The 16,317-nt window shown below is 45.4% G+C and overlaps 1 protein-coding gene across 2 annotated transcripts in view; it reads right to left on the bottom strand.

Moving 5' to 3' along the window:
• Positions 1–12,899, bottom strand: part of LOC120029310 (protein transport protein Sec24C-like) — a 36,173-nt gene extending 23,274 nt beyond the window's left edge. Inside the window, exons 1-6 of one of the 2 annotated variants that reach the window (XM_038974529.1) lie at positions 12,752–12,899; positions 7,369–7,547; positions 6,593–6,755; positions 6,338–6,504; positions 5,484–6,251; positions 3,670–3,812 (exon numbers count right to left, since the gene is read on the bottom strand). In XM_038974529.1, the coding sequence (XP_038830457.1) occupies positions 3,670–3,812; positions 5,484–6,251; positions 6,338–6,504; positions 6,593–6,755; positions 7,369–7,528 (1,401 nt within the window). In that variant the 5' untranslated portion in view covers positions 7,529–7,547; positions 12,752–12,899. The remainder of the gene's footprint in view (positions 1–3,669; positions 3,813–5,483; positions 6,252–6,337; positions 6,505–6,592; positions 6,756–7,368; positions 7,548–12,751) is intronic. The other variant, XM_038974530.1, reaches the window with a different exon arrangement.
• Between the last annotated feature and the right edge of the window lie 3,418 nt (positions 12,900–16,317).

Below are 16,317 nucleotides of genomic sequence, written 5' to 3'. Positions count from 1 at the left end.
CCAGACTTGAACCCAACCAAACATCTCTGGAGACCTGAAAATAGCTGTGCAGCGATGCTCCCCATATCCAGCCTGACAGAGCTTAAGATGGATCTGCAGAGAAGAATTAGAGAAACTCCCCAGATACAGGTGTGCCAAGCTTGTAGCGTTATACCCAGGAAGACTCAAGGCTGTAATCGCTGCCAAAGGTGCGTCAACAAAGTACGGAGTAAAAAGTCAATAGTTACGCAAATGTGATATTCCACTTCATTTTATACATTTTCAAAAAAGTCAAAAAATTTGTTTTTGCTTTGTCATTATGGGGTATTGTATGTAGAATGATGAGGGGGGAAAAAACTACTTAATCCATTTCAGAATATAAGGCCGTAACGTAACAGAATGTGGAAAAAGTCAAGGGGTCTGAATACTTTCATTTGTTTTTAGTATGATGACTATTTCATGAAACTCCAATGAGAGCAGACTGCCCATTACATTTATCACTTATTAATAAGCATTTTTTTTCTCACATGACTTATTACTTTATTTTTTCTCTCACTTTATTTGAAGACTTACTATTTCATTCCAAGTGATCATATCATCTCTGCTCAGGTAGTAGCAGCCAGCCATCTACACTACTTGACCAAAAGTATGTGGACACCTGCTTGCTGTACATCTCATTCTAGAATCATGGGCATTAATATGGCGTCCCCCTTGCTGCTATAACAGCCTCCACTCTTCTGGGAAGGCTTTCCACTAGATGTTGGAACATTACTGCGGGGACTTGCATCCATTCAGCCACAAGAGCATTAGTGAGGTCGGGTACTGATGTTGGGCGATTAGGTCTGGCTCGCAGTCGGCATTCCAATTCAAAGGTGTTCGATGGGGTTGAGGTCAGGGCTCGGAGCAGGCCAGTCAAGTTCTTCCACACCGTTCGACAAAAAAACATTTCTGTATGTACCTCGCTTTGTGCACGGGGGCATTGTCATGCTGAAACAGAAAAGGGCCTTCCCCAAACTGTTGCCACAAAGATTGGAACTACAAAATCGTCTAGAATGTCATTGTATGCTGTAGCGATAATATTTCCCTTCACTGGAACTAAGGTGCCTAGCCCAAACCATGAAAAACAGCCCCAGACCATTATTCCTCCTCCACCAAACTTTACAGTTGGCATTATGCATTGAGGCAGGTAGCACTCTCCTGGCACGTGAAAAAAAACAGATTCGTCAGTCGGATTGCCAGATGGTGAAGTGTGATTCATCACTCCAGAGAAGGCGATTCCTCTGCTACAGAGTCCAATGGCGGCGAGCTTTACACCACTCCAGCCGACGCTTGGCATTGCACATGGTGATCTTAGGCTTGTGTACGGCTGCTTGGCAATGGAAACCCATTTCATGAAGCTTTCTACTAACAGTTATTGTGCTGATGTTGCTTCCAGAGGCAGTTTGGAACTCGGTAATGAGTGTTGCACCCAAGGACAGGGAATTTTTACACGCTACGTGCTTCAGCACTCGGCGGTCCCGTTCTGTGAGCTTGTGTGGCCTACCACTTCGTGGATGAGCCTTTGTTGCTCCTAAACGTTTCCGCTTCACTATAACAAGACTTACAATTGACCCGGGGCAGCTTACTTGTGTATATACAGTACCTGTCAAAAGTATGGACACACCTACTCATTCAAGGGTTTTCCTTTATTTTTTACATTGTAGAATAGGAATCATGTAGTAACCAAAAAAAAAAAAAAAGTGTTCAACAAATTATAATATATTTTATATTTCAGATTCTTCAAAGTAGCCACCCGTTGCCAAGAGTGTCAAGCTGTCATCAAGCCATTCTCTGAACCAGCTTCGTGAGGTAGTCACCTGGAATGCATTTCAATTAACAGGTGTGCCTTGTTAAAAGTTAATTTGTGGAATTTCTTTCCTTCTTAATGCATTTGAGGCAATCAGTTGTGTTGACAAAATAGCCCTATTTGGTAAAACACCAAGTCCATATTATGGCAAGAACAGCTCAAATAAGCTGAAGAGAAACGACAATCCATCATTACTTTAAGACATGAAGGTCAGTCAACTCGGAAAATTTCAAAAACTTTGAAAGTTTCTTCAAGTGCAGTTGCAAAAACCATCAAGCGCCTTGATGAAACTGGCTCTCATGAGGACCGCCACAGGAAAGGAATACCCAGAGTTACATCTGCTGCAGAGGATAAGTTCATTAGAGTTACCGGCCTCAGAAAACACAGCCCAAATTAATGCTTCAGATTTCAAGTAACAGACACATCTCAACATCAACTGTTCAGAAGAGACTGCGTGAATCAGGCCTTCATGGTCGAATTGCTGCAAAGAAACCACTACTAAAAGGACACCAATAAGAAGAAGAGGCTTGCTTGGGCAAAGAAACACGAGCAATGGACATTAGACCGGTGGAAATCTGTCCTTTGGTCTGATGAGTCCAAATTTGAGATTTTTGGTTCCAGCTGCTGTGTCTTTGTGAGACGCATAGTAGGTTAACAGATGATCTCTGCATGTGTGGTTCCCACCGTGAACCATGGAGGTGGTGGTGTGATGGTGCTTTGCTGGTGCCACTGTCAGTGATTTATTTAGAATTCAAGGCACACATAACCGGCATGGCTACCACAGCATTCTGCAGTGATACACCATCCCATCTGGTTTGCGCTTAGTGGGACTATCATTTGTTTTTTTAACAGGACAATGACCCAACACACCTCCAGGCTGTGTAAGGGCTATTCGACCAAGAAGGAGAGTAATGGAGTGCTGCATCAGATGACCTGGTCTCCACAATCACCTGACCTCAACCCAATTGAGATGGTTTGGGATGAGTTGGACAGCATAGTGAATATTTTTAAGACCGCTAAATAAGATCCATCAATCAATTAGATGTATTGTCAGGTAGAGATACCTAAGCAACTGCTCTCTATCCCTCGTGTCTACCGCTCTCCCCGTCTTTCTGCTGGACCCACAGGCTTGCCTGTGGCAAGAACCAATGAGAACAGGCAGCTGGAGGCACATTGGATTCTGGTCATTGTAGTTAATTACAACGTTTTCTGCGCTTAACTATGATGAGTTGGACAACATGAAATCTTTATAGAGATATTGCACATTGAGCTCAGAAAAATATATAAAACAAATGGAATTCAAATAATTGAACCAATATCAGTCAATTAGTTATTTAAAAAACGTAAATAAACACATTTCAGTTAATTGCTCAGCACTAAGGATAACGGGTTAAAGGGAAGGGCATAGGGGTTAGGAGTTAGACAGGACTTACTGGGCTGGGGATAGCGTCTGGGTCTATTCTATGTCTCGATTTCTGCACAGCCGGCAGCTCAGACGCTTGCTTTACATTCACAACAAAGATTTGTCCAGCAAATTATCAAATCAAACAAAACCAAAAGAAAACAGGGGACAGAGAGAAGAGGATGTAAATAACTCAGGAGCAGGATTATTAGCTCCCTGGCTGATTCTGTGATTATTGGTTATAGATTAGTCAGTCATCAGAGAGAAGGCAAGCAAATCATCGGTGTTTGATGCACATGCTCAACAGACTGGGTTAAACTGTTAGACTGCGCGCACACACACACACAACATACAGTCCAATACCTAACATCATTATCACCAATACACTATCACAAGATAAAGTGAGCATGTGTTACCAGGATGGGTTGTGTGTGTGCCTTACCGGGCTGGGGATGGAATCAGGGTCCAGTCTCTTCTGTGCAGGGGGAGCGGGTGCAGGGGCAGGGCCTGCTCCGTAGTTCTGTTGCCCGGGATATTGCGGGCCTGCATAACCGGGCTGGGGCCCTCTAGGCTGCCCAAACGCACCTGAGGAAGAAAGTATTGATCGATTATAAACTCTACAGGGTGGGCTTTCGTTCATTAGCTGGCAGATGTGGGTCCAGGGTGTCTGGGACATCACTCTCTAATTCGCATACAGCCCCAACAGAGCCACAGATGATATTGCACTCCACACTGCCCTCACCCACATGGACAAAAGGAATACCTACGTAAATACTGTTCATTGACTACAGCTCAGCGTTCAACACCATAGCCCCCTCCAAACTCATCACTAAGCTCAGGACCCTGGGACTTAACACCTCCCTCTGCAACTAGATCCTGGACTTCCTGACGGGCCACCCCCCAGGAGGCAAGGGTAGGCAACAACACATCTGCCACGCTGACCATCAACACAGGGGCTCCTCAGGGGTGTGTGCTTAGGCCCCTCCTGTGCGCCTGGCTCACCGACGACTGCGTGGCCGCGCACGGCTCCAACACAACATCATTAAGTTTGCTGACGATAACGGTTGTAGGACTGACTGATCACCGACGACGATAAGGCAGCATATAAGGAACAAAGACCTGGCAGTGTGGTGCCACGACAACAACCTCTCCCTCAACGTCAGCAAGACAAAGAAGCTGATCGTGGACTACATGAAACAGGGCACACCCCCACCCACATCGATGGGGCAGTAGTGGAGGCGGTTGAGAGCTTCAAGTTCTATCCATGTCAACATAACTAAGGAACGAACATGGTCCACACACACAGTTGTGAAGAGGGCACGACAGCACCTCTTTGCCCTCAGGAGGCTGAAAACATTTGGCATGGGTCATCAGATTCTCAAAAAGTTCTACAGCTGCACCATTGAGAGCGTCTTGAAGGGCTGCGTCACCACTTCGTACGGCAACTGCAAGGCACCCGACTGCAAGGCGCTACAGGGGGTGGTGAGTAAGGCCCAGAACATCACTGGGGCCGAGGTCCCTGCGAACCAGGACCTCTATACCAGGCGTTGTCATAGGACGGCCCAAACGTTTGGCCCGCGGGTGGTTTATTTGGCCCCCAAATTTGAGCAAAAATAATAAATATTTATTCATTTTATTATTGTTAAACAAAGACTAAAAACACAAGGAAATCAGCTCCAAGTGATTTTAATTTAAGAGATCTGTTCCCAAGTATTCCCACGCATAATAGAGAGACGTGATCGTATACAAATGTAAGAAAGGTTGAAAATGATTATAATTTAGGGAACATATTTGTTTGGGCTTCTTGAGGTCAAATTTGCAGTCTACAAACTATTTGTAATCATATTCCTAGTCACTTTATCCCTACCTATTTGTACATATATACTTTAATTACCTAGTACTCCAGCACATTGACTTGGTACTGGTACTCCCTGTATATAGCCATGTTATTTTTACTCTAGTGTTATTCACCATGTATTTATTTATAGTGTCACTATTTCTGTTTCATTTTATATCTTTAACTCCCCATTGTTGGAAATGGTCCAGTAAGTAAACACTTCACTGTTCGTCTACACCTGTTGTTTACAAAGCACGTGACAAATAACATTAGATTTGATTGATTTGACTAGAATGACATTTGATTTTCACATCCATTCTGACTGCCAAATACATTATATTACAAAAACTCCAGACTTGCCAAAAGCAAGCTAGTGGTCTAGTAGAAGATGAACAGGGGTTTGAACATGGTGTACTCACCATTCTGGTGGGTTGGGTATCCTCCCTGCATGCCAGGCTGAGGAGGCTGCTGTTGCTGCATGGGGCCGGGGGGAAGGTGATTGGCCTGCTGCTGGGACATGGAGGGGGGTGGAATGGGGCCTCGAGGAGAGGGCCCAGAGTGGAAGGGAGGGGGTCCGGGTTGGGACGGGGGCTGTGGACCTGGGTACTGGGAAGGGGATATAGAGATAGGTGGGAAGGGGCCAGATTGGGAGGAGGGAGGGAAAGAGTGCTGGGTGGGAGGAGGGGGGCCAGAGTAGGAGGCCTGGGAGACAGGAGGAGTGGCGGAGTTGGGGAAGGGTTGCTGAGCAGGGGAGCCAGGTGGGAAGGACTGCTGTTGGGAGACTGGAGGAGGGGCGGAGTTGGGGAAGGGTTGCTGAGCAGGGGGGCCAGGTGGGAAGGACTGCTGTTGGGAGACTGGAGGAGGGGCGGAGTTGGGGAAGGGTTGCTGAGCAGGGGGGCCAGGTGGGAAGGACTGCTGTTGGGAGACTGGAGTGGCCTGAGGTTGGCTGGGAGGGCCCAAGTATGGAGAGGAGGAGACGAAGGGTTGGGAGGGATGGTGGGCAGAGGGGAAGGGTTGTTGTTGGGGGGGAGGGGGGCCACCATAGTACGGCTGGGAGGCTGCAGGTTCACTGGGAGGGGAAGGCTGGGAGGGGGCAGCAGACAATGGGGGAGGAGCTTGCGTATAGGAGGGTGGGGCTGCAGAGGAGTATGCAGCACTGATTGGAGGCTGGGAGCTGGGATGGTGAGCTGGAGAAAGAAAATTCAGGTAACTAGGATTGTGTTTAGCAGGCGCAAAGTTTGGCACGAAATTCGTCAATCAATCCATTTCTTACCATATCCCGGCCCAACAGAGGTGGGGGGACCGGACCCGATCTGCATCCCTGACATCTGATTGGTAACCTGTTGCATGGGGGGCGGAGCACCGTACTGCTGGGAGTAGGAGGGGTGTGGCCCGGACAAGTTCATAGCACCTTGGCTATACGGCTGAGACACTGGCGACCTGGACACACAAACAACTTGTCACACACACACACACACACACACACACAACGCTGTCTAGTATATATACTGTGTGTGTGTGGTCTGACCTGTGAGCTGGCTGGGCCATAGAGTGACCCATAGGTGGGGGTCCGTTCTGAGAGTCTCCCTGGGAATACTGGGAGTACGCCTGGGGGGTGGAGACTGGACGGGGGGCAGAGGTAGGGGGGCCTCTGGCAGGTCCTGAGAGAGAGGGGGGCGTTAGGCACCTGCCTGCAAATGACCACAGGTTTGAAGCACAGCGGATGGCATTCAGAACGTGAATAGGACGCCCATTACGTCATCAACGTTAAAGATATGATTAGGCCTACTCCCAGACAGAAAAACCTGCATAGATTCAGAGTGAGAGAGCAGTTACCTAAGTCAATAGGAGAGGACAGGTCAGAGACAGGGTTAGCTGCCACAGCCTTAGAGGGAAAACTGGCATAGGGAGAGTAACCTGAAAGACAAGAAAGGAGGGCGACACCGTGTACAGAGGCAGGAATAGAAATGCAGAAAGCCAGGGGGAATGGAGGAACACACACATAATATGCTTATTCACGCAGGTCCACACACACACAAACAGGAAGAGGAGCAACTAGAAACCCTATGGTTGTTGATGCATTCGCACTACAATCAACTACATCCAAACACACACGAGCTGCCAGGAAACGATGGTGGGAAAGGCAGGGAGTGGACTTTGCGATGGGTTCAGAGAAAGAGGGACAGAGACAAGTTTTACCTTGCAGAATGTAAGCTAGCTCGTGGGAGGAGGGAGAGAAACCGAGACAGAGTCCCTTGCGAGACAGAAGAGGTGGGTTAGGGTTAAGGAAAGAGAGAGACTTACCTTGTGGTGGAGCCCCAGGCTGGTAGGCTGTAGCGGGCCCGTTGTAGGGTCCGTAGGGGCCAGGGTAGCTCCCTCCCAGGGGAGCGTAGCTGGGCTGGCCATAGCCAGGCTGGGGCGGGCCGTACGGAGACGCCATGGGAGTCTGCTGGTTCACATTCATTCTCAGTTCATACCTGGAGCTGGGAGAGGTTAACATGCATTTAGCACCCCAAGCAGGGTTTGATTTATACCTTTGACTTCACTGCCCTAACAATACTAGTCTGGGCCAACGTGGATCTTTTGAAGTTCAAGGGAGTGCCCTGCTTTGTGCCCTGTAGCTGGAAGTGGACCCTGGCTATCTGAGCTGAAGAATTTAAAGTCAAGGTGAATAAAAAAGGTTTCTGTAGAATCCATAATGGTTCCCCTAGAGGGGAAATATGCCCACTCAGCACAACCAGGCCAGCCCCTGTGTACTGGAGTCAGTATAGTACTGTAGGGCTCCGGGCCAACACCGAAGACATGGGCTCCATCTCAATAGTGTTCTCATCTCTCTCTCCATCAGTGCTGACGTGAACGATCTGGACAGCTGAGAGCAAATTCCTAGAGAGCATCCACCTATCATGTTAGATCACTGCAGTAGAGAGAAAGACACTAGAGTTATGAAATGCAGGTCTTGTTTAGCAACTAGTGCTGAGCGATTAACCAAAATGTTGTTTTTCCCCCCCAGTTATTAAGGCCGTGATTGGGAGTCCCATAGGGCGGGCACAATTGGCCCGGCGTCGTCCTGGTTTGGCCGGTGTAGGCCGTCACTGTAAACAAGAATTTGTTCTTAACCGACTTGCCTAGTTAAATAAAAGGTAAAAAAACAAAAAACATTTAAACTACTAATTGACCGACATCTGTTCAAATACTTGAATTCCATTTAGTTCAGGTTTTTTGTGAGCCAACACCGTTTCTCTAGAGAGAAATCGAATCATTCTCAAGAGAAATCAAGTCAAGAACTATGTGGGACGCTGGGCTGAAAGGCGTTGTTTTCATTAAGCAAATATTCAACCTAGTTCAGTGCAGAAACGTGGTAGTTAACTACAACGACCATACTCCACTGCACCCGTTTCTGGCTCGGGCAGAGACGGATCAGAGAGTAAGAAGCAATGCGAGCGGTTTCACTCTTGGTGAAATCTGTCCAAAATAAGCCCAATGCTTTTCTATGGGCTTATTTTGGACCTAAGCTTGTCGCCTGCCTTCCCGCCTTTGGGACAACGACTCCCATTGTTAGGGCGGAGACATGAACATCTCGTCATTATATACAGAACTCTGGAGGGATACACTTTTATGCCTGCTACGTTAGTTTAGATAAACACAGACCGATTGCATGAGAGTGGAATGTATGATGAGAAGGATAGAGAGAGCTTGTGAAAGGATGCCTTATCTACTTTGAAGAACGAGTCAAATGATTGGGAGACAGCTCTGCAGCATTCTAAGGCAGGCTAGCCTTGCTAAATAGGATGACCCAAGACAGTACAGTATGGGAAGCACAGAGATAACAGATTGTCTGGCTGGCTGCTAGTGCCTGAGCAGAGATGATTACTTTAAAGAATTCTAAATATTCAAATAAAAACCAATAATATACACAACTGAAATATTTCATTTTATAGTAATTTCCTATTGATGTCTACCCAATGTGGACCAGACAGAGACAATGGAATATGTTCTGTTTCGCCAATTGAATATTCACTATTTTGGGCTTTGGAATTTCCATTAAAAAGAGCTAAAATCTTTTTTGTGTCATTATTTCATAATGCATTTAATGTTTAAAAAATATACGTTTTTTTATATATAATCGAACCGAAACCAAACAGACCTCAAAAAGCACTAAATTGCTCAGTACCATTAGCTAAATAGCCACAGTCCCAAACCTACACAATGTATGCAGAAAACATTTTCTCTTTTTGCCTGTTCTCATGTCTCCTGTGCTCCTTCTGCTGCGACTGTCCACCATCCCATTTACACACAGACAGCCATGTGTTTGACCTTTAAATTACTACAACAAAGCTTAGAGAAAACATGAAAACAATTAAGATATATATCATCAATTGCCCATAAGGTTGAAAATATGATTTTTAGGCCATATCGCCCAGCCATACTTAGTACACACTTGGCCCCGCCTACATCACCCTACTACAGGCCTGACAAGGAAATCTGATTTTGGCAAACAGGTCAGGTTTTTCCCCAATTCACCTTCTTTAAAAACACACCTAACCTAATTTCTCTTTATGTGAGCAAAATACAACCCTAGCTATACAGCACAAGTAGGATCAATCAACAGACCTTGTTGACACACAAGGCTCAATCAAACATCATGTGACTGGCTATAACCAAGCTGACAGCCATATAATGGATAGACTAGTGTCCTGTCCTCCGTACACTGACACTAGAGGCCAAGCTACACCACCCACTTGTCAAAAAGCATGTTAGCTAGCTATTGAGCACCCATTCACTTAGCTACCTCACCAACAACACATCTTTCTTTTAAAGCTGCAATATGCACGTTTTTGGGCAACCCAACCAAATTCACATAGAAATGTGAGTTCTAGAAATGTAATTCTCATTGAAAGCCAGTCTAAGTGTTAGATATGTTCTATGTGCGCTATTTCTATGCTTCCCGTTCTCAAACTTAGTATTTTACATTCGGTGTTGTCCACCAGCTTCAAACAGCTGAAAATATAATATTTGTGGTTATGGAAAATATCTCACAGCCGTTTATGACTGCTTGTTTTGTCAAATAAACTGAAATTAGGGGAACTACTAGAATTTTTTAAACCAGGAAATGGAGGAGCGATTTCTGCATAGTGCAACTTTAAAACATCAAATGTCGTTACATGTAATCTAAATGTATCAAATTATTTCTCATGAGAGGGCCATACAGAATAACTAGTAATGCTGCATACTCCAATAAAGTTAATCTCACCTTTCTGGTTAAAATTGTTTTGAATTGCTGGGGTGTAGCCACTTTTGGAGGACACAAGCTCAAGTACACAGTAGAAATATGATGAAAAATAAGAAATATTTTATGACGTATTTCCTATTCAACAAAACTGTATGAATAAGGCTTGAAATGACATATGCTTTCTAAATAAAGCATAAGCAAATTATAAAGCCACCAACTATAAGCTTTCTCCTTCCTTATAACTGTAAAATACATATTTGCATGTTCGGTGTTAGAGAAAATGTGCATATTCTCTAAATGTCTCTCTTGATCAAAATATCCTGACCTCTGAACGTCACACAGAGCTAGCTCTTGCTTGGCTTCCTGAACTCGTCCAGGAACTCGCCTTTCACCTAATAGTAATCTCTTCCATCTCTGACAAACAGAAAGTGTTTGTTTAAAATCTATGACTTATTTATCAAATACAATTCTTTGTCACATGTGCCAAATAGAACCGTGAAATGCGGGGGGGGGGGGGGGGGGGGGGGGGGGTAAATGTAAATAGTCCGGGTGGCCATTTGACTAATTGTTCAGCAATCTTATGGCTAGGGGGTAGAAGCTGTTAAGGAGCCTGTTGGACTTAGACTTGGCTACAAATAGATCTCTGAATGTGCTATAGTGATGAAATCACTCGCCTTCTGCGCTATGGTGTAAGGATTGCAGGCATGTGCTTTGTCAGTGGTTGTGATGTAAGGTTCAGCCAGGAGTTGGACATTCGGAAGAGCAAATTAAATGGTAGGAGGGACATCCCAGTGTTTTCATATTTCACATCCTACGTCACACAGGCACAAAAGAAATATACTACTGTGTCTGTGGGAACCAGGGCTATCTCTCAATGCAAGCTGTGGTGTCCACAGATGGATTTATAAGCAAAAATGACAGCCGGAACCGGTACCAGAACCACACAGGTCCCCTAAACAGGGGACTTTACATCTATGAGGTTAAAATCTGGTTAAAGGCATTAACCTAGTCTGCCAAGACCTGACCTGGATGTTAACTCATTGACTTGCTGGCCTCATCTAATAGAATTTGCATCTATTAGCTAGCTAGCCACTGGTTAGCCTAATATTGGACTAAAGGTCCCTTAAAGTCACTCCTTAGTCCAAGGACCTTACATGTTCGATTCTCAATTGCGATATGGTTCTAGAAACATAAATCCCTATACTTTCATATTACATAAAAATAATTTCACAAATGCAAAATACACACTTAGTGTACACTGTTTTAACACAGTTTCAGCCGACAGTATTGTTCGGTGACAACAGTCTGCCATTTACACACAGGTGTTCGGATAACGTTAATTAGCACATGCAGTCCACTCAGTCTTTTATCTGTTTTTCCTAAACAATCCTGTAACATGGAAATATATGTCTGTGTGGGAACCCTAACCATATAAAAAGGTGTGTATCAATTTAACCTATTGTTTTTAGATGTTTTTTCTTGTCAATATTAAAGATACGGTCCTTATGCTTCCAAATCCGTTCCATCCGAGCGTCGTGGCTCTAAGAAGCCTTCATCCAATGACTTATGTGTAATGTAATGGCACAGAGTCATAATTAAGGACTAGCCACTGCACTGGTTACCTTAGCTAACTAGTCACCTCTGGTGTAGCAATATTATATGATGACAAACACGGGTTCATTCAACACAGCTCTTTAAATAATTCAAGGTAACAGGTGCCACGGCTAGAAATACAATACCGTTGGATCTGTATACTGTAGCTATTAACAGTTAACGCTAGCTAGCGTAACGGGCCTGTTGAATGACTTCGACGTATCGGTGTTAGCAAGAAACTGTCAAACGTGCTGAGCTACGGCTGGCTGACTAGCTAAAGTTCATTGAATAGCTTACGTCTGTTTAGCAACTAGTTATCGTTCAAAATGCTAATTTGCGCTTGATCTATACAGCCCATTGAAGTTGAACACACTTTAATGGACAGAGAGGAGAGGTATTTTAGGTTGTTATCCCGTGAACTAACGTTAACTACAAGCTAGAGACAAGCAATCTCAGTACGTTAACTAGCGCGGGTAACTATGGCTAGTTCTAGTTAGCTAGCCAACCAATGTTGCATTTCACCGGGCTACAGTAGCTGAATCAATATTCATTATTGTGATCAGAGAAACAATCAGTTTCTATACACGGTCTTGAGTAAAACACCACTAACTAGCTAACCTTCATGTCAGTTGACGTCTTTGGGCCTACATACACGGAGTTGATTCATGACAAGAATCAGCACTCACAGCAACTGAAGCAGCTAAATAATGGAGCGTAAAGCTAGTATCCTGCTGACGTTAGGTAGCTAGCTAAGTTAGCATGCAGCTAGCTACCAAGTTAGCTAGCTATACTACCACCGATTTCTAATATATGTTTTCTTTAAAGGAATTGAAATACTTCACCAAGGTACAACTCGACACTCACCTCAAAACTGGATAAAATAACGAGTTAGCCAAGAGATCGGTTGTCCCTGCTCACAACCGGTTCCGAAGGCCAGTGGCCGTCAAACTATTGCCGTTGTCCGTCCTGGGGTGTTTCGCTAATCCTTTCCTCTGGTTTCTCTCCAAGCGGACATTCGCACCGGAACTGTCGTAGATAGCTGTCTGCCACGTCCACATCCGGACACTGCGTCAGCTGAGCGCTCAATAACAACAGGGAGGTTAAGGTTGGGAATTATGTAAATCTATGGTTTATTACACCTTTAACAGTGTATGGAATGTAACGTTTAGTATTGCAGTTATCAATCTCCCTAAAATCTTATCTAACATTTTATTGTTTCGGTCTCAGAGGTTGATTGTACTTCATCATGGTGCTGTCCCTATTATCTACTTAACAAAAATTGTTAAATATTTTTAGGCCTGCTTATTTCCGAATTGAATATGTATCTGTTGTCTGTCTAGGAAAGTTGTAACTTGTTTTGTACAGTAGGGACACTCATGTGGAGTTGAAAGTCACTGGTCACATGTTTGGTAGGCCTACTCAGGTGACAAGGAAGTGTTAGCACAGATGAGCAGGTGGAGTGTGACTTGCAGTATTGGGTGAGATGACGCGAGGCAGGAAGAAGGGCGCGAGGTTCAAACCCAAACGGACGTTTGCGAAATACAAGCCAAATACTTTCTCCTTTTAGTCAAATACAGGAGAGATAATTACATGTTAAGGTCCTAAAAAACCCTGAGCAGTCGAAGGATAGTGAACTCTCGGAAATTGAACTGTGCAACAGGTGAGGTGAAGGCTTCTGAGCCTCATCCCAATGATCAGGAAAATGCCTGAGATTACTCTGGCCCAGTGGGAGTACGATTCATGGATAAAGTGGAGTTTTGTCAAAGTATCCAGAAGGTGATTTGTGTGTCTGCTGCACAGATGGAGAGGGTACTACGTTTCGCAACTCGTGACGAGAGCTGTGTTCTGCTTTGCGCTCCGAAACAGAGCCGCTGAAAATAGTGATAACCGGGGTGGCATTGAGTGTTCAGAGATTCAGATTCAGGGTGTTTAGTAGTCACATATACAGGGTTGCAGGTGTGAAAATCTTAGGCTCAGGATGGTAAAAAACAACAATAGAAATAGCACTACATATACTGAACAAAAATATATGAGCTGAAATAAAAGATGCAAAAAATCTTATTTCTCTTTTGGCCAGTCCAATCTAAAATGTGCACAAATTTGTTTACATCCCTGTTAGTGAGCATTTCTCCTTTGACACGATAATCCATCCACCTGACAGGTGTGGCATATCAAGAAGCTGATTAAACAGCATGATCATTACACAAGTGCACCTTGTGCTGGGGACAATAAAATACCTCTAAAATGTGCAGTTTTATCACACAACACAATGCTACAGATGTCTCAAGTTTTGAGGGAGCGTGCAATTGGCATGCTGACTGCAGGAATGTCCACCAGAGCTGTTGCCAGAGAATTGAATGTTCATTTCTCTACCATAAGCTCCTCCAACTTCATTTTAGAGAATTTGGCAGTATGTCCAACCGGCCTCACAACTGCAGACCACATGTAACCACGCCATCCCAGGACCTCCACTTCCGGCTTCTACACCTGCGGGATCGTCTGAGACCAGCCACAGTGAAAACTGATGAAAGTGAGGAGTATTTCTGTCTGTAATAAAGCCATTTTCTGGGGGAAAACTCATTCTGATTGGCTCAGCCTGGCCCACCAATGGCTGCGCCCCTGCCCAGTCATGCAAAATCCATAGATTATGGCCTAATTTATTTATTCCAATCGACTGATTTCCTTATATAAACTGTAACTCAATAAAATCTTTGAAATTATTGCATATTGCGTTTATATTTTTGTTCAGTTTACATCATAACTAGCAGTGATGAATATATACATGTCCATTGGGGTGGAGGTAGAGTAAAGACTGTTTAGGGGGTGTTGGGGAATGGCCATAGGGGGGAGCAGCATGACCATTGAGGGGGTGTGGGGACCAAGTGAAGTAAAAACTACAATTATAATTTAAAAAATCCACAATATACATATTAACAACTGCAAAAGGGATGGATGTCGTTGGGGTGGGGGCAGAGTAAAAGTTATTTGGGGAGGTGGGGGGAAAATGTCCATAGGGGGAGCAGCATGTAAGGTAAGTGACAGTTGAGGGGGTGTGGGAGGAAATGTCCATAGGGGGAGCAGCATGTAAGGTAAGTGACAGTTGAGGGGGTGTGGGGGGAAATGTCCATAGGGGGAGCAGCATGTAAGGTAAGTGACAGTTGAGGGGGTGTGGGGGGAAATGTACATAGGGGGAGTGGGGAGCAGGTAGCTGGCTATTTGGCAGCCTGATGGTCTGAGGGTAGAAACTATTGGCCAGTCTTACAGTTTTGTCCAGGAAGCTCCTGTACTGCCCGCGCCTGAATTATTGAAGTGGGAAGAACAGGGCATGGCTTGGGTGGCTGGGGTCCCTGAAGATCTTGGGCTTCCTGCAGCACCTGGTGTTGTAGGTGTCCTGTAGGGCAGGCAGTGTGCACCCAATGGTGCGTTCGGCTGCACGTATCACCCTCTGAAGCGCTTGCAGTCCACGGCAATGGAGTTGCCGTACCAGGCTGTGATGCAGCCTGACAGTATGCTCTCAATGGTGTTCCTGTAGACACTGTGAGGGCCCTCGGGGACAGGCCAAATTTCTTCATCCTCCGGAAGTTGAAGAGTCGCTGTCGTGCCTTCTTCACCACGATGTCCGTGTGGTTAAACCATTTCAGCTTCTCTGATGATGGAGTTGGAACTGTGTGAGGCCATGCAGTCGTGGGTATACAGGGAATACAGGAGGTGACTGAGGAGGCACCATTGTGGGGCACCCGTGTTGAGAATCAGTGTCAAGGAGTTAATGTTGCCTATCTTCACCACCTGGGGGACGCCCATCAGGAAGTCCAGGACCCAGTTGCATAAGGGAGGAGTTCAGACCCAGGGCCGTGAGCTTTGTAATGAGCATATAGGAAACTATGGTATTGAAGGCCGAGCTGTAGTCGATAAACAGCATCCGAATATATGCATTCCTTTTGTCCAGGTAGGTAAGGGAAGTGTGCAGTGCAATAGCGATTGCGTCGTCCGTGGATCTGCCAGGGCGGTAGGCGAATTGGAGAGGATCGAGTGTGTCGGGGAGGGAGGAGGTCATATGGTCTTTGAATAGCCTCTCGAAGCACTTCATGATGACGGAAGTGAGTGCTACTGGTCGGTAGTCATTCAGTTCAGTTACTTTCCCTTTCTTTGGCACAGGTATGATAATGGACATCTTGAAGCAGGTGGGTATAGTGGCCTGAGCTAGGGAAAAATTTTAAATGTCCAAGAACACAATAGCCAGCTGGTCTGCACATGCTCTGAGGGCACGGCTAGGGATGCCGTCTTGGCCGGCAGCCTTACGAGGGTTAACACGTTTGAATGACTTGAAGGACATACGTCCACTGTGGAGACTGTGAGTGTGTAACCCGCGTTGTCATTGGTGGCTCTCCTCGCCAGCTCAGGGTCATTGTGCTCGAATTGTGATAAAAACG

This window comes from Salvelinus namaycush, chromosome 35 (assembly GCF_016432855.1).
Source record: "Salvelinus namaycush isolate Seneca chromosome 35, SaNama_1.0, whole genome shotgun sequence".
Taxonomy (NCBI): domain Eukaryota; kingdom Metazoa; phylum Chordata; class Actinopteri; order Salmoniformes; family Salmonidae; genus Salvelinus; species Salvelinus namaycush.
This window is presented reverse-complemented; position numbering and strand designations above follow the sequence as displayed.